Raw genomic sequence first — 25,378 nt, 5'->3', positions numbered from 1 at the left:
ATCTTTGTTGGATATGACGAAAGGAAAAAGGGTTGAAAGTACATGGACCCGAAAACTCATCGCTTAATTGTTTCTCGTGATGTCGTATTTAATGAAGTCTCCTCGTATTATAGAGAAGCTTCAGAAGGAGGGAGTTCTAAAATCTTGAATCCTGGAGTTCCAAACTTACCCATCACAAGTGTTTCCTCGGATAGTACAGTTGCAGAGGAGCTAAGAGAAAGGGGGAGCCCGGGAACTTAACAATATGAAGCTCAACAAGAAGATAATTCACGTGATTCACAAAGACCAAGGAGAACTATTGTTAAGCCAGCCCGCTTCAGAGATGAAAATTTTGTTAGTACATATTCTTGCTTTTTTGTAGGACCAATTGACGATGAAGAACCTTCCTCCTTTGAAGAAGCTAAAGGAGTCAAATAGTGGGAGCTAGCTATGAATGATGAAATGGAGGCTTTAATAAAAAATCAAACTTAGAGCCTTGTACCAAAGCCCAAAGATGTACAACCCATATCTTGCAAATGGGTTTACAAAATTAAAAGAAGAGCAGATGGCAGCATAAACAGATATAAAGCAAGGCTAGTTGCTCGAGGATTTTCTCAAAAGTATGGTGAAGACTATGAAGAAACCTTTAGTCCGGTGGCTAAGATGATCTCAGTTCGGGTTGTACTAGCCATGGCAGCCTCGTACGGATGGAAATTATGGCAACTTAACGTGAAGAATGCCTTCTTATACGGGAAACTTGACAAAGATATCTATATGGATCAACCACCCGGGTATGTCTCTAACTTACATCCTGATTATGTCTGCAAGCTTAAGAAAGCACTTTATAGACTCAAGCAGGCTCCACGAGCATGGTATGGAAAAATTGCACAATATCTATATTTTTGTGGATATGCTGCATCACATTCAGATCCTAACTTATTTGTTAAGAAACATGGAGACTTGCATGTTATTGTTCTGTTATATGTAGATGACATGATAATAACAGGAAACAATAATGATGAAGTTGCAAGGCTTCAAGAGGAGCTTTCCATAAGATTTGATATCAAGAAGTTGGGAGAGCTACGTCATTTTCTTGGCTTAGAGGTGACAAACACGAGTAAAGGGATCTTTGTTACCCAAGAAGGGTATGCCAAGAAGCTTGTTGAGAGGTTTGGGATAAAACAAAGCAAAAAGTGTTCTACTCCTCTTGAGACTAGCACGAGGTTAAGGCGTGAAGAAGGCTCACTTCTTGCAGATCCCAAGCCTTTTCAAGCTCTTGTTGGAAGTCTTTTGTATTTGATTATTACAAGGCCAGATATTGCTTTTTCTGTTGGATATGTCAGCAGATTTATGCAATCACCAAGAAAGCCTCACTTGGAAGCTGCAAAGAGATTCTGAAATACATCAACTCAACATCAAATATGGGCCTACTCTTCCAAAAGAAGAATGATTTGGTATTAACTGGATATACTGACGCCGATTTTGGTGGTGATCTGGATGATCGAAAACCAACATCAGGCTATATTTTTCTTTGTGGTGGAATAAGTGTTTCTTGGTGCAGCAAGAAGCAAGACTCAGTTTCTACGGAGGCGGAATATAAAGCAGCAGCTCTTACTGCTCAAGAATGTGTATGGCTCCAAAGACTTGCTGAAGATTTGCATCTGTCTATATCAAAGCCAACTGCTGTTTTCGGAGACAATCAAAGTGCCATCAAGCTCGCAAACAATCCGGTATTCCATGCAAGAACTAAGCACATTGAGGTGGAACATTATTTCATCAGAGAAAAAGTTCTTGATGGAACAATAAATACTTTGGAAGTGCGAAGTCAGGAGAATATTGCTGATATCTTCACCAAGTCACTTCCTAAAGCTTCATTCGAGTTCTTTCGCGACAAGCTTGGGCTAGTTCCAAAAATTCACTTTAAGGGGGAGTGTGAAATTATAAAGTAGATTTTTTGGAACTACAAAAAATCCTAGATATTTAGTAATGATTCTAGAATATCCTAGTAGAGTATCTTTGATAAATATCTTAAAGAAAAATCTAGATATTCTAGAGTAGTGTTAGAAGATAAGGCTAACTAGATATTTTGTAGATATATCTAGATAATTCTATCTAGAACCATCCCTAGATAAGTATAAATAGGGGTGGCCTTGAACATTTATAATCAAGCCAAGTTAACCCAACATAGCCCACTTCAAATCAATTCAAGTAAACACTTCCTTTCCAAAGCTTCCTCTTCTTTAGTTGAATCTTCCGATCTTAGTTAACGATCTTGGGCTAGCAGAAGGTCTCCCCGATTTACTTTTCTTCTGCTATATTTCTCTACAAGTTGGTCGACTTTAAATTCATTCACAATTATGAGTTCAAAATTTAATATTTTGTTGTAGTAACTTTTATAATTTTTCAATAATGATGAGCATAGAAATTGATAAAAGCCAAAAATAATAAATGGCAAATAAATTAGATTTTGAGACGAAAATACTGGTTAAGTTGAACTCATTAAAAGAGCTCATCCGACTCTAATTAAGTGATATTGTGTACATTTTAATTTTTGGTTCATTTTAATTAAATTATTTATTTTGGTATACCGTAAATAGCAGCTGCGTTAAGTATTTAAATTTCCAGATCTGCTTTAGGACATTATATCAAGCATGTTATGGTTGTAAAAGGATAAAACAGTACCATCGATGTGCTAGGAGTGTGTCGTTCAATTTTCTTCTACTAATAAGTTCCATCATACCATATGTGATATACTTATCATAAATGTTTTATAAGTAAATGTCTACTTTTACATTTTGTACAAAATTCAAATACATTAAACAACATACTAATGGTCCCAGAGTAAAAAGCTTTCATTAGTGATGCAAAAACTTTTGCCACAAGGCAGCCTATATGACATTCTTTCCAGCCTTTAATTAAGCTGCCGGCAATGAAAAAGTCAAAAGAGTGCATGTGATCATTCTGAATTCATGTAGCAAGTAAGAATTAGATTGCAGAGCCACACACGTCCTCCTTTATCAACATACTATAAAATTTGTTCTTTCGTCAAACGGTTACTGTAGGTAGGTGTGTTTAGGGTTTGGTGAAAAACTGAATCATCAATTAAATAAATTGATATCTTTTCGGTTTATTTTTATTGGTTTTAAATTTAAAGAAAATGATAATCTTTTGTATGATTTGATTTGGTTTAATTAAAGATAAACCGAAGAAAAAACAAAACCGACAAATTATGTGTCCAATATATTAAGTTTTGTGAATAAATTTAAAAAACTTCTGTGGTCTTTTTCATCAAAGTTTTATTTTTACCATTATTTTTGTCTTTAATAGACATCTTTAAGCCAATTTCTTTAATAAAAAAAAAATACGACATGAACCGAACCAATTTACATAAAAAAACAACCTGAAATTTTTACCCAGACCTCTTTGCATTTATTACAAACTTTATTCACCTAATTAAAGCTTATAAATTTCAAAACAATCTCTCCATAATCCAAAAAATTAATAATAATAATATATATATATATATATAGTCACCATGATAGAAGGGTAATAAAGGATTATAATTATTATGAGTTGGCAAAGAAAGAAAAATTCTTTTCTAATAAAAAAAGAAAGAAATAAATACAAGTAAATTTCTTAAGAATCGAAAGAACAAACCAAACTGACAACAATTTAGCATACCTATAAATGTGTATTGTATTTCATTTGGTTTGGTTTTAATAATTGAAAAACTATCGGTTTGGTTTTTACCAAAAGCTGACCTATGAACACCGTTAATTTCACGAATGGTCACTTTTTTTATTTTTTATTGCAACCAAATCTCTAAACTATTTTTATTTCATAAGAATCACTTAAATTTGCTCAAGCAGTTTTAGAAAACAGTAAACTATTTTTTGAAAAAAAAAAAGAACATTCTCCTTCTCCTAATATTCCCTCCTTAGACCAGTCACCACCCATCCATATGTCTACATTTCAGTTCCTCTAAAATTAGCTACTTTAGATAGAAGCAAAGAATATGGTATGCACTTAAATTCATTAAGTGATATTTGGTTTGCAAAAAGTAGTTAAAACTTGTTCGGATATCCTAGTCTGAACAGAAGCATGCTTTACTCCTACTCCTTCAATGTTTGTGGTACTTGGTCCATTTATTTACTAGCTATATATATTTGGCATTTTTTGTGCACTTACGATAATGGTTTAACCGCTAAAAAAAAAAAAAAAACAAGTGGGTGACATATAGGAAACTAAAATTTAATTAATTTTTTTAATGTAAATAAAATGTTTGAAGATTTAATTTCTTTATACCAACTTAAGTTTTGGTGGACAGAGTTCCGGATACTTATACTGATGAGAATTATTTTGTATCTTTGGGCGAAAATTAGCCCAACACCACAGTTATAATTAAAAGCATTTCTTGTAAATCCTACAGGCTACAACTAATCTTGATTTGTTTTCATATTCTCCACGAGCACGTAATTAAATATTACTACAATTCATTCTTTATGTTGATGTAACAGGCAATATACCTACCGTATAGAAGAATAGCTAACACACACATGGTTAAAGAATTAGGGTAGACTTGTAGAGAAATATTGCCCATGCCATTCAAGAAGTACAAAATATATGAACTTTAGCATTTGATTTATAGCCCCTCGAAGGCATGAGGGCTTTTTTGAAAAAAAAAAAAAAAAAAAAAATCTACTTGATTAATGAGAGTGACTTGTGAAATTTTTAATTAAGTAATATCTGTTTGTTTGGATATCTCAAATCCAACATTTTTTATTCAGATCTTATCTAATGTGAAGTAGCTAGTTCCTAATTAATCCAATAAACGACGGAGAGAACAAGGAAGTAATTGACAGATCTCGAGTTTAATTTCTTTTTCCGCTGGTAATCATGAACTTGAATGCTCCACTGATCATTTTTTTTATTTTAATCTATACATACACACACAGAGTTCTTTTGCTCTAAATTTGATTAAGTTATATGCATCATCTGTTTACTCGTCAATTAGTACAGTTGAATTTGTATACGTCGTGGATCAATGTAATAAAAAATATGAGATAAATTAGTACTAACAAGCAAGATTATTGAAATAAAACAAAATAATAATTGAAGTAAATAGTCTGAGCCTTGACGAAATGATGAGCTAGAGTATCCGGGCAAGCTATTCGTCAAAGCCTTCTCAAGAACAATCAGGGCCAAGAATAAGAAATTGCTTCAAGAGTATTTGTTCTCTATTAGATTTTAGATATCTTATAATGGAATGAGAACCTCTATTTATACTAGAGTTATGATGCATGATCCACAAATCATGCCTTCTTAATTATCAATATTAATGCTACAATAAAAGGTAATTAAGGGGTGTGGCTTATTAATGCACGTTGAAGACTCAAGGAAGACTTGGGATTTCTTATAACGATTGTGCATTGAATGATGTTTGACCGGTGAGTTGACATGCTGTTCCGGGTCCTTTATAGTTTCTGTCTTCGGTCGCGGTTATCAAATTACTTCTCCGAATTGTCTATGTTTTCCCGAAGCCCCTCGCTTACTGACTCAAATCTAACCTGTCACCATCACCATGTATCATCTTTTGATAAGTCCACTTGGTGTCCACGAATTTTGCCCTTTACATCATCAATAGAAATAATTTTTTTATACTATCAAATTACTCCAATGATATCTACTGATAAATTTCCTTGAGATGAGAATTCTAATCTTGAAAATAACACGAAATACCTATTACAACAATTAAAAATTGTACTGTAAAACTAAAATTCTTACACTAACAAAGTATATAATTAAATTCATTAAATTATTATTCATTTTTGTCGCTCCAACTTGCAGAACGTGGGTACAAAATTTCCTGCTAAAAGGACTAAAATATCTGCCCTTTTCCATCTTCCTCTCCCCCACCATTTGCAGGCGTACACTCAACCCAAAGTTTTTAAAAATGTCAAATATTTTAGTAATTTCTTATATTTAAAAAAAAAAACAAGAGTGTGACTTGGTGTAATCTTTGATGTACTCACTAATATATTACTTAGTATCTACTATGTTTTAACTCAAGAAAAACATAAAGATATTTCTATTTTACTTTGCATTGCAGTTTCGAGAAGTGGACACTTAAACAAAACAACAATTTAAGACTAGGAGAGTAAGGATATTAATGCTATTCTTAAGTTTATTTTCAGCATGAAAAGTAAACAAACAAAAAGGAAATGAATTAGAGATAGATAATAATTCGGAATTTTTGAAAAAAATTATAGAAGAGAGAGGGTCCACGTAGAAGCCAACTAAGGCCAGTGCTTCATATACTTGCAAAGAATCTCCAACTACTGAAACAGTTCTATAAACCGACAATACCTTAACCATAGCACATGCACCCATTTGCATACAATCACACAATGCTCTATGACCTACACAATATAATTTTAAAAAATGCATGAAACATCTGTTTGTAACAATTTTCTTCTTTCTTTCTTAAATGAAAGTGATGTCTGGATATACTTACGTGCGTATATTTTTGACTATTTTATGGGTACGGTATTTTACCACTAATGCAACTATGGAGTAAATTTACTCGCACATTCTGTTACCGCGTTGAGTAATATTGACTATCGATACTAAGGCTTCATTTCATTTTAAGACGATATTCAAATATGTATTCACATTTAAACGTTTAAATTTGAAATACATCTGAATATATGCAAGATGTTGTATTAAGATCAAAATAATAAATGATTAAGATTGTTCGTATTTCAAAGTTTAGATATATAAAACTAGTTTTTTTTTATTTAAAAATTAACAAATATAAAATTCATATAAAATACTAATTAAAACTCATACTATATCAATAAAAGATTTTTTTTAAAAAAATTATATGGTGGTCGGTGGCAGCGATGTCAAACGATGGTTGTGGGAACCGACTGGTTTGGTGGTGGTTGTGGATACGTAATACCTAGTGGTGATGATAGCTGACAATAGGGATTAATGGTGGTGGCAGTTGATGATTTTGTTGGATGATAGTGACAGATAGCTGATAACGATACGCATAATATATAATAGGTGATATATAGTGGTGGCTAATGATGGTGATTGCCATAGTAATTGATGACTGTTTTAGTAATTGTGGTTGACTGTGACGACAGTAAATTGTAACTAATAGTAGTGATAGCTGATTATGGTGATGGTGGTTGGCGACGATTAGCAATGAAAATAAATTGAGTAGTAGTGAAATGTCATCTTTATAAAAAATTCAAATTGGTAACATATAATGATATTAAGACTCTATTATAAATCTCAATCATTTAGATCTATTTAGACTTATTAAGTGATTATTAAAAAATGCACTTAATGATTGGGATATGAATGATTAGCATTCACAGCTGCCTAAAAAATAAACTCACTCAATGATTAATATCGTATTAATTAAAATTCATACATTGATTAAGTATAAACAGAGAGTAAGATCTTTGAAAGCAATAGTTAAAAGAGAAAAAGCCATTCAAATTACGCCATGCATATCGTAATGCAAACTCTAATCTTTTGTAATTTTTGTTACGATTTTACTGACCGCTAGATTATACTTTAGATTCAAACGCCTGCTTGTAAGTTATTTAAAAAAAATACCCGAATATATATAGCCAAGATTATAATTTATAACGATAAAATTTAAAACTATTAGCTATTGGACTGATGTTGTGCTTGATAGTGAAATCACAAGATAGTGCAGTGTGGTCGTAATCGTATCGCCAAAGGGAACTCTTTGCCTTTTCTATTCTGTCCAGAGAAAAATAGAAAGAAAAAACAAAACAAATTATTAAGTTAACTATAAGCTTCTTATTTTCGAATTTTCCATCTGGTAAATTTGAGTAAATAAATTTTAAAAAGGATGTTCTTCTTGTTAGATTCCCATTAGCTCCCAATTCTTAGGCCTGTCGTATTCTCTGGAAAACAAACCTATCCCAACAGAAAGCATTATTCTTTGCAAGTAAAAAAAAGAAAAAAGAAGGCATTATTATTGGATAAAACTTATAAAATGCTGGCTTCTACATATTTTGTACTTTTTTATGAAATTGGTGTCAGCAACTGTTACAGGACCATATTCAATAGTTGAAATGTATCAATCATGTGACGAATGATAATTTCTTCATATCTGGCATCAATTTTGTTCACTTCCCCCTTATATTACTCTACAAAAAAACAATCTTCTCTGCCCATTTTGAGGACCTCTTAGTTCAGATTCAGAAGCAACTTTTAATTTGGACACTTCTCAAGTTTTCTCATTTTCTCTCTCCTTATCTTTCACACTTAACTAATCATATTTTTTTTTATCCGGTGTTCGATATTCGTATTAGAGTTCATCTATGAGGATTTGCAACGTGTAGGACCCATTTGAGGGGAAACACAAGTTTATTATACTAGAGCTCGAATCTTCTGATTGAGAGAGAAGGAGTCTCATCTGCTACGCCAAGTGGTTGTAATCATATTAATTGCCCTTCAAAAAGTTGCCTTTTTACTCCATATAACTGCTTTCTACAAATTGTACTGAGCAATCAATGCTAATAACCCTTTTCCTCAGTTGTACTCTTTCATTACGTGAATACATTTTACAGCATATATTTATACTGTTTTGCAAATAATTTATATGGAGTAGTACTATTTTATCACTTTCTTTTATATAGATTTTGGCTCTTAAATGTATAAACGCCAAACCCCATTTTAGTTTACCCTTCTTTTTCTTGATTCATTTTTGGCATTCTCGCTTTCATACACTCTTTCTCTTGACCATTAATGGTACCAAGTTCTTGAATCACTGAAAGTTGGATTCTTTGTTGGATTAACCCATTAAAGAACTGTACTTTTGGTAGTAAATCTCAATAGGGTTACATTGACCATATTCCCTTCATTTTATTAACTATTCTTGGTAGCAAAGATTTGATTTTTGATCTGTTTGAGTTGGTTTTTTCCTTTCTGTTTTACTTGTGTGATTGAACCCTTCTTGAAGAACCAACTTCATATATGTGGGTGTGAAAGTTGTTAGCTGTAATTTTTCTTCTTAATCTGTAAATTGGGAGAAAGAAAGAAAGCCCTTTTGCTAGATTTCCTTTGTGAAATCTTGAAGTTCTTGAATTTGGTGTTTTTTACCTGGTAATGCTTATTGAAGATTTGGGGTATGGCTACTTTAGTACCTGGTGTTTTATTGAAGCTTCTTCAGCATATGAACACAGATGTGAAAGTTGCTGGTGAGCACAGGTCATCTTTATTACAAGTGGTTAGCATTGTGCCAGCATTAGCAGGTGGTGAGCTTTTTCCAAACCAAGGTTTTTACCTAAAGGTATCAGATTCTTCTCATGCCACTTATGTATCTTTGCCTGATGAACATGATGATCTTATTTTAAGTGATAAGATTCAATTAGGTCAGTTTATTCATGTTGAAAGGCTTGAAGCTGCCTCACCTGTGCCTATCCTTAGAGGGGTTAGGCCGGTCCCCGGTCGACACCCTTGTGTTGGTACTCCTGAAGATATAGTAGCAACTCATTCTTTAGGGTTCCTCAATAACAATGGAGATAAAACTAGGTCACCCTCAAAAGCATTAGGCAATAGTCATGGTGGGGTGAAAGACAGTAAAGCTGCAGTTTCTAGATCAAATACTAGTGGTACCAAAGAGGAAAAAGTGGAAAAGAAGAAGCCTATTTTGACTTGGTCGAAGTCTCACCTGTCGAAGTTAGCATTAAATGTATCTGAAAAGAAGGATTCCATAACGAGAGTGAAATCTTCTGGTAGCTCAAGATCAATACCGACTTCGCCTACAAGTTGTTATTCATTACCAACGTCTTTTGAGAAGTTTTCGAATGGGGTTAAGCAACAAGCAAAGGTTAAGGGCTTGGATCGATTGGAGAAAGCAACAACTAAACCTGGATTGGAGAAGTCAAGTTCTATTCGAGGGGCGAGTCCAACACCGAAAAGAGTGATGGGTGGGAATCCGTTGAAGAATTATCTTCAAGGGCTTGAATTGGAGCCTAAAGCCTTGAGGAAAAGCTGGGAAGGGAATATGGATTTGAAGAGTAGAGAGAGTCCCAGATTGAGGGTCAGCAAGCATGATTTGAAGCCTGAACCGAGGAGCACGTCTGTAAGTATTTTGTTCTCTGCCTTGCTATAAAAAGTCTCTGATGGTTTCGGTATTGGGTTAAACTGAATAAAACATATATCCACTTTTCCTTTTATGCTTCAAGGCATAGGCTATGGTTGACTTGTAACAATTTGAAGTGAAATTTGATCAATTAAATTGTCATCTAACTATTTGACTCTGTTGCCTTTAATAGATTTTGGTACTCTTTATCTGAATGTTTTGATGGTGCAGGTTCCAAGAAAATCAATCAGTGAAAAATTGACAAGTAAAGAAGATAACCGGGGAATACTTGCAAAATCATCCAAAGAGGAAATTAAGGCTCATACATCGCTAAAGAAGACTTCCACAAACGGAGAGCCTGTTGATGCTGATAAATCAAGTAAGCAGAAAACATCCAAGGGAAAAAAGCTACCCGGGGAGGCCAATAATGGCTTACAAGACTTGGTCAAAGTTGCTGTTAGTAATAGAATTTTAGCAGATGGAAATGTTGCCTGGTCTTCACTCCCATCCTCTCTTGCAAAGATTGGAAAGGTATGACAGTCTGAACTCTGAAGTGCTTGCATTCTTTACAGCTTGGTGGCTTCTCCATTTTGTCCTAAAGCGTTATTCGTGTATATTGCATCTACAACCATTAGCATTAAAGACAGTTCTAACCATGATAATGCAATTTCTATCACGTTTATATGCTATGGTTTCAGAGTTAAGTTTGCATAGTATCTGTACTGTTTAGTGACTTTAGTCACATATTTCTGAAAGGCATTTCCATTTTCCCACTTTTTCTAGTCACCTGATGGTCCTGTAGTTTAAAAGTTTTTTATTTTGAGTAGGCAGGTGCGGCCGATGTATTTGCTCATGACATCTTTTCTTATTGGATCATTAAAGTGCATCATCGGACTGTTACCTTTATCAAAATAAATAAAAAAGTGCATTATCGGAGATCAGAGTATTTATTTAATCTCGGAAAAATATTATTTCATGTTATAGGAAGTCATGAGGCACAGAGATGCTGCACAGATAGCAGCCATTGAGGCTATGCAGGTGGCTTCGGCTACTGAAAGCTTACTCAGATGTCTAAGGTATTCCTGCTTCTTTTTTCCCTTTTTTTTTTTTGGTAAGCAGGAATTTAAGGTATTTCCTTTTTTTTTTTTAGTGGCATAGTAAAAGGTGAATTTTAAGTGCTGTAATCCACTTCAAGTTAAGACCCTTGAGCTAGGCCTCTGTGTGTGTGTGTGTATTGATAAGGTAATATTTATTGGTGTTGTGGGGAGAAAGGGATAAATCTTTTTCTGAACAGAAAAAAAGTGATAGGGGGTTACTTCCTTGATGTTGGATAAGTTTACAATTTTGTACATTACCCTGTCTGAAATGACTATACAATGAGTAACTGAAAGAATCTTGAGCCTGACACTGTCATATGATATGGATATGCAATTATGGTGTAGCATTGAATGGGATTATGTGCATTAAACTTGATAATCTTATTATCGTGTTGCTGTTTTTAGTTGCCTGTTCCGATATTGTTTGTGGGAGGTAAACTGGACAACAGAATTTTTAAGATTAACAGCCTTACCTGAATATACCCTCTTTCGGGTAAGAACAGTTCACTGTCAATTTCTCATTTTGTAGTTCTTGCCTAAAATACAAAGAATGAACAATCTTGTCACATATCATAGGGGTGAGAGACTAGTTTCCAAAAGGGACTATCGGGTGTCTATTTATGGTTCGACGACTTCAACTGTAAATTCCTCAACTAGCTTATTTTCATCTATTCAGCAACCTACTCATTGGGTATAGGTTATAGCTTCAGTTCATATGCGTGATTTTGGTCCTCCAGTTTAGGATTTTGACTCTAAGCAGGACAGTTGGCATGCAACTGGATGAGCCAGACTGTATTAATACTCTGTATGTTCTATTGAAAATGTTAGGAGGATTGATTAGGTTAAGCCAATGAAATCCTGCCTTAGAACTGATTCTTTTATACTTGCTGTTTTAGTCTCAGTAGTCCTGTTACCTATTGAAAAAAAGAAGTCAATGTTCCGATGTTTCCTTCACTTTTCAGTACTTCAGCTTAAGAATAAGGAAAAAATAATTGCCCGATCAAGAAAATAGGGGGAAGATCGCCTTATCATGACATCAAAATCCATACTTATTCGTGGTAGATTTTGACGAAAATGGTATAGTTTTCTAATGGCTCATCTGTGAGATCTGGTTTGATCATATTGATCGGTTAATTCTTCCTTCAAAAGGTGTTAATAATGACTTCCTGAGACATGAACTTTTCTGCCCTTGCCCATGTATTTCAGAGTCAGTTCAAATAGAATTTTATTTTCCCTTCTATGAAGTTGGATAGTACTTCAGGTGGGATACTCTGATGGTTAAGATGTCACAATTATGGTTTCGCCACCTTCGTCACATTTGAACGCATGCTTGAATCCTGTAAAAAAATTAATTTCCTTGTATTTGGTGGCAATTGCCAAAAGTGAGAATTTCCTTTTACTCCTTATTAATGGTGAAATGGGTGCAGGGGTAGACAGCCCTTTGAAATGTGTCTCGCTGGATTTATACTCCAAATATAACGAAATTTTCTTGTTATTGAATGAGAAAAGAGACCTCCCTAAGAACTTTTGCCTTGCAATTTTCAGTAATATTTTCTGGTTTGATCTTTGTGTCTACAATTTCTATTTTACATGTTAGTCCTGTAAAACTGGAGTTGATATCTATAAATTTCTTGTTTCATGCTAGCAATTGCATTTTCTCAATCAGGGTGCTTGAAATCTGACATGAATAGATTTTAAAGAACGACGATATGGGATAAATATATTTTGATTTTCATGCCCTTGAATGTTTTTTTTCAATAATGTAAATGTCTGTTTTCCAAAATTAGAAGGAATTCACCATTACTTAATATTGCTGTGGGTTTCTTGACTGAGTCATGTTGAACTTTTTGTGACAACTGATAATCATGTTGAGAAGGTTTTATTTCCAATCAGAAATACTGAAAAGAGGTAAAAGAAGGGACGGAAGAATGCAATCCAGCCGATTCCAGTTTTCACCTACTAATTGCAGACCATACCATTTTTAAGTTACTAATCTTTAACAAAAAGGAAGGAATACTCCCTGCTAGCAACCAATGGGCCCTTCCAGCCAATAATGCTCGTTGGTTATCCAACGGAAGTGCCAGGAAGGGATAAGGTTTCAGCTGGGTGTGGGGAAACATGTTGGAGGAAGGAATTGTTCCGTTTGCTCTGCATCTTTTTGACTGATTAGCAATTTAAATCAAATTGTGTGGGTTTAAGGATTACTTTGCCATTCTATGCAAATACCATGGTTCTGTTTAGGGTTTATTTTCAACTTTCAAACAGTGGTAGCTCTATAGTTTGTTAATTCATGAGAGCATTAACTAAAGTTATCCTTTTATTATGCAAACCAACAACTGCTGAATGCTTAATTTCATTTGTTCAGCACATATTCTGAGTTGAGCTCCTCGGCAAAGGAAGATAATGCACAGCCTGCTGTTGAGCAATTCTTGGCGCTGCATGCGAGTTTGAAGAATGTACACCTTGTTGGTGATACTTTATCCAAGACCATCTCAGCTGCTGGTTCAGAATCAGATCAGGAAGAAACCCCATCTGAAGAAGCACTCAAGGCTGTTTCAGAAAAACGGAAACAAGCAACTCTATGGGTCAATGCTGCATTGGCTACCAATCTGTCATCATTCTCAGTGTATAGTAAAAAAGCAACTTCAAGTCCAACTGCTCCTTCAGCTCCCTTGCCAAGCTCAAAGACTAATGCTTTAAATCAACCTATGCTAGTCCTTGACAACTCAACCAAAAATACACTTGCAAAAACTCAACCCAAACCCCGCCCGACAGTCAGTTCTAAGATTCAGTCAGGATCTCAACGGCGCTTAACAGATGGGGTATCTGCTAATCAGAAGCCCAAATCTCCCCCTCCAGCGGATTGGGTCAAAGGAGATGGTCTTGAAGAGGCCGTTGACTTAGCTGAGATGTTGCGAGTGGCGTCCCAAGATTGGTTCCTGGGATTTGTAGAAAGATTCTTGGATGCTGATGTGGATGCCTCAGCTTTATCAGATAATGGTCAAATAGCCGGCATGTTATCCCAGCTGAAGAGTGTGAACGACTGGTTAGATGAGATTGGATCTAGCAAGGATGATGAAAGTCCCAAAATTGATTCTGAGACCATCGATAGGATAAGAAAGAAGATCTATGAATATCTTCTCACTCATGTGGAATCTGCTGCAGCAGCTCTTGGTGGTGGTGGTGGTGGCAGCTCACAAGTGTCACCAACAATAGAAACCAAAACAAGAAAATGAGTTTGATTGCATAATGCATACTACTAGCAACTCACCTTTCATATGTGAAGCATGCTCCAATAGCCCTTCAACCGCTAAGTGGTTAAAAGAGCTGAAAGTTTTAGGATGTGTACAGATTCTAAAATTGGTTGAGTTAGAGTAGTTTAGTAAATATATTGTGCAGACAGGGAGTTACATGAAGTTCAAGATTTCCTTTCTTCTTTACCCGGAAACCTTTTCTTATAAATTATGAATAGCTTAAATTCTTGAGTATATACTGATGTGATGTTCTGGGGAAAAGGGAAGATGTCCTTTCTCCTTACCTTGAACGAGTGACTATGAACTTGTTACTGAAATTAACCTTATAGTTCATTATAACATTTTGCATCCGTGTGGAATCAGCTGAAGTAGAAAGCTGTGGACTTGTTGGCATTTCGAAAATCAGCTTTCATTCACAAGTTTCTTTCATGATCTGGCTAGAAATGATTAAGGGACCATATAGGATGAACAGTTCTCGGTTTTGTGGAAGACTTGACGGTGCTGTTTGAATCTTATGGAGTATCACATTTGTTATTTTAAAATTTAGTTTTATGATATACTTATTATGCCAAAATTTCCCAACGTATCGTGTGCTTGGGTTGGTTAAGCAAGTAGCAATGATGTGTTTGACTTGTTGAGTTGTTTAATTTCATTACAGCTTATACGCTTGAGATTGAGGCATAATAGTTGTTGTAGTACTAATAAAAGATTAACTTCAGATCATGTTCCATGTTCTCATTTTTCTTTTAACAACCATATGACAAATGAGACAATGGAGTAGCAGATAACATATTAAAGTGATCATACATTGAAGATACGATTGAGAAGTTCCTAATGGTTTCTCAGTGGTAGACAAATATAATATATGCATATGCAGCTATACATATGGCAGTAATAATCTTGGAAATTGCAGGATGATTGGCCAGACAAAACCACATCTTGTTAAAATCTGGTGGATGAGTGACTGCAAGATTGTTCAATTGGAACTGGAGGATCTGAGAAAGAGCCACTGAGAATGGACTTGGCTAACCAGACATTTGCAGCATCTGTGTAGTGTATCCCATCCCAGCTAATGTACTTTGTGGGATCACTACTTGCTTTCCCATGTTCTGTGCCATTTACTGTAGCTGTCTGCCCACATGCAACTTCAGTGCCATTGTTGTACCATCCACAGCAGAATTTCAATGGGTCTCCAAAACCTGTTTGCCCATCAAAATATCTACTTTAATTCAATGATATTATACACGGGTGGAGGAAGAAGTTATGGATACGGGTTCGGCTGAACCCAATAGCTTTTGCTCAAATAGTATATTTGTGTTAAAAATCATTAAATATATACAAATATTAACTGTAGAACCCAATTATTAACACTTGAAGTCGTCGTTCTAAATCCAGAACCCATAAAGTTAAAATCTTGGTTTCGCCTTTGATTATACAATCAGCTTACTCATGAAGGTAAATCTCTATGATAAGTATTGATAATTGGTAACCTGATAAAAAATGGTTACTAATTAGTATATTAGGTTAAATCATTGATAGTGTAAAAAGAAATTTGCCTGTGTTAGTAGTATGTGCAACTTCCAATCCTTTTTACTTGAAAGAGAGCCTTGGAGCAACAATAAAGTTGTCCCGCATGATCTAGAGGTCAGGAGTTCATTCGTGCACTTAGTCACTAATGCTCGCGTAAAGGACGGGCTGCTCCTACGTTGCCACTTCTAGGAAGAAATTAACATAGGTTATGTTTGGTTCTTTTTTGAACCATTCAAGAGTAGCAGAGTTTATTAACAAAGTAATAGAAAAACATAAGTAATTAGTACCTTCTTTCTTGGCAGAGCTAATTAATTGATACTTAGCTGAATAAATATCAACATAAGTAAATGCAGCATGAGGGAGCTCTGCTCTTAAGTGTGATATCCGGTCCTTGAGTTGCTTGTTGAACTCACGAGCCACCTTGTTTTGGTTCTCTATGCACCCAATGGCATCTAAGCCCTGAGGCTTCAATGGGTAATCTATCACACTATAGGGCAAACATCCAATGGGACCAGTATTGTGGATCCAGAAATTCAGAGCCCCTTCATTGTAAAGTTGCTGCACAAATCATAAGATATGAGAAAAAAAGAAAAAAAAAAAAAAGAGAACCCAACAGTCAACAATAACAACTATACTTCAGTCTCAAACAAGTTGACGTCGGGTATATGAATAATCACTGCTCACTTAAGCTTTGTTCATATCATCATCAAAGAACCATTAGTAAAAAAACTGTGTCTCCCAAATGTGTAATATCTAAGGCTAACCCCACTTAGATTAAACGCAAAAAGATGTTAGGTTTATACAAAAGCAAGCCTTAGGCTCTAATGACGCATTTTAAAGATGTAGAGGGGCGGTAGGCTAAAACTGATAATATCACTAGTGAGATTAGCTGTTACAAAATGATTACCTTTGATTTAGGAGGGAGAGTCGTCCCGCTATAGGAGGGGCTCTCCTTTTTCGATGGGGTAAACTTCCAGTTCCAGACACGGCGGAGCTACAGTTCTATTTATGAAACCGGCAGAATTCATTAACTTTGGTCTAGACCCAATATATCTGTTTATAAATCTACTTACTATATTTTACTCAGAACCCAATAAACTGTTCTTTTTATAATCCAGAGCCTTAAACTTAAAATCCTAACTCCTCCTCCAGTTCCAGAGGCTGCATTATTGATGCGATTGTAAGAAATTTCCAGAAGAAAAAAGAACATACATGAATGGCTTGAGTAAAGTTGTCTAAGATGTGTGGAATGGATGCTCTGACTTGTGCTTCACGGGTATGTTGAAAACCATAGGAAAGGTCGTTTTGTCCAATGTCAAATGTGTAAAGTGCCTTTGAGAAATCTTCTGGCTTTGGAATGTTGACTTTGTAGGAAGACCACTTTGAGTTTGAAACTGCATGAATAATAATATCAATGATATATTGATATATACACTCATTCTAAGTAATTTGGATGGGAGACGTAAAGAAAAAGGAAATTATGGCAACTCACTTCGTAAATCACTAAGAAAAATAGTACGTTTCTTGAATTGTAGAAATTGAGAAATCTGAAGACCAAGGTAAAAAGGACTGTAACCACCAGGGAGTATAGATGAGCCTGCCGTTGCAAAATTTGCACCATTCCTAAAATCTGCACTGATCGAGTCTAAGTAGGCACTCAAGTACTGCAACTCCAACCTGTCCGCTGCACACCAGAAAAATAACCAACCACGAATTCTCTTGTTATGAGTCCATTCAAGATATAACTACTATTGTATGTTCTTTGGATTCCAGCAATAATATGTGTATGGACAGTGTAAAGATTTGATTCTTACACTATTATTGTACTTTAATTTGTTGTAACAGGTTAAAACTTATCACTTACTAGCTTTTCAAGTGACCTAATTATGTAAATACCTTACTAATTATTAAAAAGGACATCTGATGCACTAATCTCTCGCTATGCGCGAGGTTTGAGAAAGATCCATACCACATCGAATCTACGTTGTCTTACCTTGTGATTATGCAAGAGGCTGTTTCAGCGACTTGAACCTATGACCTTCCAGGCGGCAACTTTTATTTGCGCCAAGGTCCCTTTCTTAGGTGGACTGATAGCATAACATATTTTAAGCGATCTAATTATGTAATTTTTTTAGTGATCGTAAAAATAATGGGTAACCCACACTATTCTCTCTCTGTGGGGTCCTGCAAAAAGCTGTACCACTTGGATTTGCAAGAGGTTGTTTCAATACTTGAATTTGTGACCTTCTGATTAAATGACGACAACTTTTATCGTTGCACCAAAGCTCCTTTTCTTAGGTGAATTAAACTATCAAACTGTAGAAGCTAAATGGGGGGGGGGGGGGGGGGGGGGGGTTAGTACCTATGAGGTCTATGATGAGACGACCATCGCACACTCTCCCAACGGGCCTGCCGAAAAAAGTCTGACCATTGGGCGGGGGCATCTCTTTGAATGCTGCTGATTTTCCACCAGTGTCTGAATTCGAGTCACCGAAATTATATATTGCAGGAAAACTACACTTTTTCTCTTTTTTGCCATGATCATTAGTACTAATTTCTCCAAAAACCAATCCCAAGTATAATAATAACAATAATACTAATTTCCTCATGTCCTCCATTGTACACTTGGCTTTAGGATTTTGGAAGAAACTCCTTCCCTTCAAGTTTATATAACACTTGAGTGGTACAGAATAGCAACTAATTAACAAAAGCTTACTACTTACATGAAAGCTAAGGCAATTTGGATTCTTATGATGAATATACATACAATGTCTAGGCTCTTTGTACCATTAAATTATGTATTCTGCCTGTCTTTAAATGATGCCGACTATATACATCTCTTCAATCTGTGTTAATGTCTGTCCATTCTTGCCTCTCTTGACAGACGTGTATAACATTTATAATTTTCACATAATGTCCAAAAGTAAACTCCTAATAGCAGCGGTCGGCATAATTGTCAATTATTAATATGGATGTCCTTAAATAGAACACAGCAATGGAGAGAAGTACCTGATAGATGAGATTATCCAATATACAGTGAACAGTCAGTCGTGTGTAATTCCATGAATCCTATTAAACATTCACTTAATGATTCTCAAATAAGATGAACTACGTACAATTCACAAGGAATTTAGCGACCTTTTTTGGCTTGTTATTAGTTAAACGATTTTAACCTGAAATATCGACTATCCCAAAGTGGGAAAGAATATCTTGATATGGAATTTAAAAGAAAAAAGAGAGCACAACGACTCAATGAACAGAGATCCAAGAAAGCACACATACTAGAACGTAAAATTCAGTGCGCGGACATGCATTTCCCCCTTTTTCTTTCTCAAGTTATAATTACAAAGTTTACCGAAATCATAAAGGTAGAAACATCTACATTCCATATATAGAGGAAGCTCTTTTAGCGATATGTTCTCAATTCACCTTTACAGTTTCTGAAAGATAGTAGTAAGTTGCAGACGATAGCTGCAAAACATCCTCAGCACAACTGTTTCTCTTTTGACTCTCAACAAGTGAACATAATGTTAAGTAAATGTACTCAGTGACTAATTTTATCACTTTTTACCGAGTCCATCTATTCTGCCAGCGACGGTTCTTTCTCTTGTTCAACCTCCACGGGCTCTAACTTCTCTGTTTTTCCATCTTCTTTTGGAATAATAACACCATAACCCCCTTCTTTTCGTCTGTAGAGAATGTTAATCTCACCTGCAGCATGGCATAAAAATCATAAACCAAATAAAACGGAAAATTACCATTGAAGCAGTCAGAAAATTGCTTATGAAGATTTAAAGTCATTTCTCAGTACCAGTTTCCTCATTCCGGAAACCATAGAAGTCATGGTCAACGTTTTCCAGCTGTTCAATTGCTTCAGTGACACTTAAAGGTGGCATGTCAAAGAACTTCTTGCGAACAATCTGAAAGAAAATGTGAAACGAGAGACAGCTTGCTTTAAACATACATAGCAGAGTTGCAGAAATATTAGGCAAAGACCCAATAAACTTGTATCTGAAACATTACTAACCATTAGAATGGTTGTTTATAACAACAACAACATACCTAGTGTGATCCCACAAGTGGGGTTTGGGGACACCATTAGAATGGTGTTTATACTCATTTAAGTGAATTCAGTAAATCTTGACAATCAGATCAATAATCTCAAGCAAGGATTTCAAGGGTGAAGTCTGCCAACGACTTGGTGTATCGTTTAGTATTGAGTGAGTGAGGAAGCCATTGAGGCATTTAAATCAGATATTAAGAATATCTTGCTACAGCATGAGCAACTCAGTTTGGGTTGAATAAAGACAGGCATTTGATAGGCAGTGGGAGGATTTCAACTTTCAAGTTTCTAAGGGGCAGCTAGAGCTCTAACTTCATTATAAAAAATGCATAACCAATAGCTGAAAGGCTAATGGACTTTTTAGACCTACATGGCAGGAAGACGAAAACTTCCAAAATTACCAGAGGCAATAGTTGCTTTCAAGGTGAAAAGGCCAGTTTTGGAGAAAGGCCACTGCAGATAGCGAGTTGCCGATTCCAGAAATGATCAGGTCCCCCAAATAAGGTTCAACCCAGTTACTAATGTTCAACCCAGTTGCTAATGACTTTGGGAAGTTTGAAACTTATGACAAATAAAACAAATGGAAAAAGTTTGGAGCGGAAAATTTCCTATAACACGGTTGTTGGTAATTATCAACAAATCCTAGGACGAATGATAAAAACAGAACGGAAAAGGGCGTGTCATACAAGGAAACACTTATAGATAAAGGTCAACCTTATTGTATCTGGTATGGATATTAAACCTGTAAATTAAATAACATTGTAATTGGAAAGATGAACCTAAGGTACATGGCTCAGTGTTCAGTAAATGGACCAAATGAAAAAGGGAGCCCTTGGGAGATAAATGGACCGATGCATCTGCTATCACATACCTTAAGACCATGAACTGGCATTCCTAACAATTAGAATTATGCATCTCTAAACACTTCTTTTTCCTTTAGGATAATTCATTACATCATATTCTTTTTCCTGTAAGTTATTTTATACTGCTACCTGCTACCCTCATCGAGGCACATGCTCGAAGATTCATACTGCTATAAAGGCCACCAAATCTTAATTTCTAAATGTTATTTCAAATGCTTTCTAGGTGCACCATCTTTACCATAAAATTTACAAGCTTTTTCTCCCTTTAAAAAGGAGGGATTGAAGATTATAATCATACCTCCACAACAGCTACCAGTCCTTTCCCTTCAAGCACTAATCTAAAGACTGGAATTAAAATTAAACAAATTGACACATGAAATGAACTTTTTATTAACATCCTCGGTTGTGATACACAAATGCTATTCCACCCTTCAATTCTAAGTCTACTCCAGCATCAAACATCAAACAAAAAGATGATAACCATCTTATATATCATGGTACAATCAGATGTCTTTTTCTTCTATACTCTATAGTACTCTATGCGTATCATGGAAGAAGAATAGGACAAAAGCTGTTGCTAGGAATTCAATCAAGTCGAAGTTAAAAAACCATGTCAGACTAGCAGTAACCAATATATTGAGTGCAAGAAGAATATTTGGCAAAACATATAAGTTCAGAGACAACCTCATTAACAAGGCCCTCGCTTTTGTCATCTTCAACTTCTTCCTCTTGGGGAAGTGTTTCCAGATCCTCTGGAACTACCATCATCTCAGGGTCCCTGACTTTCAGCCTATCGAAGCCCTTCATGTGCCGACCATGGTCTGAATCCTTCTCCTTAATTTTCCGCAATTTTCTCTGTATAATTGATGATACCATATCTATACTTCCATAGACTGACTCCCCATCTTCCTCTGCACGAATCACTCCATGCCTTTTCGTAAATAAAGTTACCTATAGTTCAGGAAAGCCCGTTAAGTATATTTTGAACAATAAGAACAATAGAAGAAACCCATTATCATAAAACTCAAGTTTTAGGTGCACACTTCACATCTTCGAATTTTTGGGCCTTTTCCAAGCTCTCCACCTCGAACAGACAGCCTAACATCCACTTCCCTGACTAGATGGCTGTGCTTTTGAACTGCCTTACCCAACTTCTCTTCCACATAACTCTTCACGCCAGGTGTTAACTGTAGTTGCACCACAACAATAAGAGACCGCTTTTCACATCCACGAACACGTTTAAGCAAGGAAACAATTTCCATTTGAACAATTAATCTACTAAGACTTCTCGTTGCATTGTGAACTAACTATTATATTTTAATCTCAATTTAGGCATTAAACTCTTTTTCCAACCTAATTGGGACTGAGGCCAAGTAGTAGTTATTGTTAAGCATAACCTCATTGACTACATCACTCCATTTAGGCTCATCTAAGACCCACTGTATTCAAAATAAAAATAAAATGTACTAGAAGTTCTCCAAAATTTTCTACTGGCTTATAAATCTCGGACAAGACTAGAATACTCCTAGAAACTGTAGGATCTACTCTTTTTTTTTTTACTAACATGATAAAAATATAATCCCAACAAATTGGTATGTCATTTCTTCCATTGTATTTTGCTAGGTCTGTATGTATTCCAAGAGATAGTAGATCCGATAAAATTAGAACGATATAGAGACATCAGATTCTTTAATTTACATACTTAAAAGGCTAAGGAATTACTAATAAGTCATAATCTTTTTTTATATATATATATATATAATTAACAATAATTACTCCTAAAATATAAGGAAACTAGCTAAATAGCAATAGTGTAATGAATCAGGTAAAGAGGGGTAGATTGAAAATCAATTATGGAAACGACTAAGCATAGTTGATATGAAGTTGAGTTTAGCATATAACAAAAGGAGCAAGGAAGAGAGTAGGGAATGTTACGTCAAGGTTTTTGCCTTGAAGAATGAGTTTAACAGAAGAGAGAGGACCATCCCAAGACATTCGAATCCCCATGGATTTTGTCACCTTCACAGCAACATTAATCTCACTCTTCTTGAAAGCTGAATTTAAAAATCCTGAACTGCTTGCTGACAATATCAGCGACAAATTTGGAGTAGTAGCTGAAGAAGAAGAGTAGGATGAGGAACCAGGTGGGTAACTATGGAAACAGTGAAAAGTTGAGGGGGAAATTGAAAGAGCCGACATTGTTGTATATTTCTGAGTCAACAATGAATTGATTTAAGGAGTAAAATTGTCAAGTGGGGTTGATGAATTTGAGTTACTAGTAGTATTTTGTGAGTGGGTTCTTGATTAAAGATTCCAACTTTGCTAAGTAGAAGAGAGTAGATGATAAGTACTTTATTGCTAGGGACTGAAGAAGAATGAAGAATAGCGTTATCCGATATGAGATGATGATGGTTGACACGTGACATCTGCATGATTTGTAAGAATTATTTTGGTCCCCATTCGACCAATTTCATTTCTCATATGTATCCTAGTTGATGACGTGTCAGGAGATGTCAAAATGGATAATATTGATTGTCATTACCCATCTAACGAGGACACAGCCCATCCTTGATTTTTTCATTTGCAATTTTCTTGTTTGGGACTGTTTCACATCCAGGGGCTAGTGAAATTTCACTAAGAAAAAGAAAAAGTCAGTGTTCATATTTGCCTCTTCAATGGTAAAAATGGATTGACCAACCCATTCTCAAGTTATTTGGTCACACTGGGCCTCACAATTTTCGTAAGAGTCTGATTTGATTTATTTTGTGCATGAGTTATTCGTCTAGTATCATGCCTCGTTAGAGGCCATCTAATTAAATACTGCCATAATTATTTTTTCGTTCCATTTTATGTGATAATATTTGATTGAGTTTAGAGTTTAAGAAAGTGAGATACACTTCAGAAAGTTATGATCTAAAATTTGTTATAGTCAATTGTTTGATTAAAGATCATGTCATTAAGTATATAATTGGAAGATTATTAAATTGTTTTTTAAAATAAAATAAAATTAAAGTATCATTCTCTTTTAATGGACCAAAAGGAAATGTGTATCATGTAAAATGTTATATTTCCTTGATAATTACCTCAAATGCAATTACATAAGTGCTTGTTCAAACACCAGTATAAACATGTTGATTCTACTCCTCTACTAGATCTTTCTTTGATTATATATCATCCAATTAGGGGCTCTGTAATCAACTGATAGATGGAAACATTAATTGGATCATTCTGATTCTTCACCAATCAATGAGTTTTCAGTGCCCAGAGGCCAGACATTCGTTACCTTTTGTTTCCTAGTATTAGATTGTCTGTTCTTTTGAGTTGTTGCATGGTTTCAATTGAGAGAAGGCTCCTTTAATTTCCTTATACAATCATGAACCTCTTAGAAAGATTTAACAATTCAAAGGACAGTAATATATATCCTGTTAATAGCTAAAAGGTCCTCTAATTGCTTGCTACATGCTAAGATAATACCGCTTAAATATGAAGCATGAAAGCAGCAAGGTTGTAGATAGAGTGGTAGGGAGGTTGAGTTCTTTTGCGCATGCCACTTATGGCAAAATACCTCTAAAATTTTACAAAGTCAAACAAAATTCAAGTTTCAGCCAAAAAATTGAATTTCCATAAGAACGGAGCTGTCAATAGTTGAATTGTGGATCTTGTTTAGCAATTACTAGAAAGCATTTCGAAAGGAATGGCCTGTCTTAACGTTCACTCCTACTAAAGTAGGGGAAAAGTACACAAATGGCCATCCGGCCCAAACTGTTGACAGCCGGATGGCCCAAGAAGCTTAAAAGACATTTTTTGCGCGGATTGTCCTTCATTTGGGGTGGTCTATAATTTTTGCTCTTCAAATTGGAGGTCTTTAAGTTTTGCCCTTCGCCTAATACCCCGAGGTTATAGGTTCGAATCCCAGCTCAGTAAAAAAAAATCGCAAGGCTTTGCAATTTTTTTTAAAATTTTGACTGAGCGGGGGTTTGAACCCGAAATCAAGGGATTTTTAGCAAAGGACAAAAGTTGAAGACCACCAATTTGAGAGCCAAAAATTAAAGACCACCCCAGCGAAGGCCAATCCTGCAAATTGCCCCATTTTTTTAGCCTTTTTAAATAATTCCATTTCTAAACTTTTTTCAACTAATTTCAGCATATGGATAGAAACTGTATCATTGTTATATATAAAATGTATCGCATGTATACAGAAATAATATCATTAACGTATACTTACTAATTATACACATGTTATACACATTTTGGGATATTTTTTGAAGGCCCAATATGATTTTTTAAAAAGTCGCCACAAAAAAGTCTGATCTTTTTGTGGCGAATAGGTTATTGGGCTAGCCCTTGACAATAGTTTGGACCGAACGGCCAACTCATGACATTAAGCCCAAACATGGGTCAAACAAATTTTTGATGGCCATGTAGTGTCATTTTCCCAAAATAGAATGCCCTCCGGA

At 35.3% G+C, this 25,378-nt stretch overlaps 3 protein-coding genes across 3 annotated transcripts; 1 reads left to right on the top strand and 2 right to left on the bottom strand.

The window, feature by feature from the left end:
- Window positions 1-8,205: 8,205 nt before the first annotated feature.
- LOC132602980 (uncharacterized) lies at window positions 8,206-14,806 on the top strand. The gene is made up of 4 exons (XM_060315820.1): window positions 8,206-10,114; window positions 10,346-10,645; window positions 11,099-11,190; window positions 13,577-14,806. The coding sequence occupies exons 1-4, from the start codon at window positions 9,158-9,160 to the stop codon at window positions 14,445-14,447; spliced, it is 2,220 nt and encodes a 739-aa protein (XP_060171803.1). The 5' UTR covers window positions 8,206-9,157; the 3' UTR covers window positions 14,448-14,806.
- Window positions 14,807-14,834: 28 nt separating this feature from the next.
- LOC132602986 (GDSL esterase/lipase At3g27950-like) lies at window positions 14,835-18,613 on the bottom strand. Its single transcript, XM_060315826.1, has 5 exons — window positions 18,358-18,613; window positions 17,488-17,679; window positions 17,208-17,389; window positions 16,283-16,553; window positions 14,835-15,664 (listed from the first exon to the last, which is right to left on the bottom strand). Exons 1-5 carry the CDS (start codon window positions 18,611-18,613, stop codon window positions 15,408-15,410), a joined length of 1,158 nt encoding a protein of 385 aa, XP_060171809.1. The 3' UTR covers window positions 14,835-15,407.
- A 645-nt stretch (window positions 18,614-19,258) lies between these two features.
- On the bottom strand, window positions 19,259-23,314 carry LOC132602995 (ribosome-binding factor PSRP1, chloroplastic). The gene is made up of 5 exons (XM_060315830.1): window positions 22,857-23,314; window positions 21,965-22,108; window positions 21,606-21,872; window positions 19,807-19,915; window positions 19,259-19,706 (listed from the first exon to the last, which is right to left on the bottom strand). The coding sequence occupies exons 1-5, from the start codon at window positions 23,118-23,120 to the stop codon at window positions 19,576-19,578; spliced, it is 915 nt and encodes a 304-aa protein (XP_060171813.1). The 5' UTR covers window positions 23,121-23,314; the 3' UTR covers window positions 19,259-19,575.
- Window positions 23,315-25,378: the final 2,064 nt, after the last annotated feature.

This window comes from Lycium barbarum, chromosome 1 (genome assembly GCF_019175385.1).
Source record: "Lycium barbarum isolate Lr01 chromosome 1, ASM1917538v2, whole genome shotgun sequence".
Taxonomy (NCBI): domain Eukaryota; kingdom Viridiplantae; phylum Streptophyta; class Magnoliopsida; order Solanales; family Solanaceae; genus Lycium; species Lycium barbarum.
The sequence above is the reverse complement of the archived record's forward strand: the minus strand, read 5'-3'. Positions and strand labels throughout refer to the sequence as shown.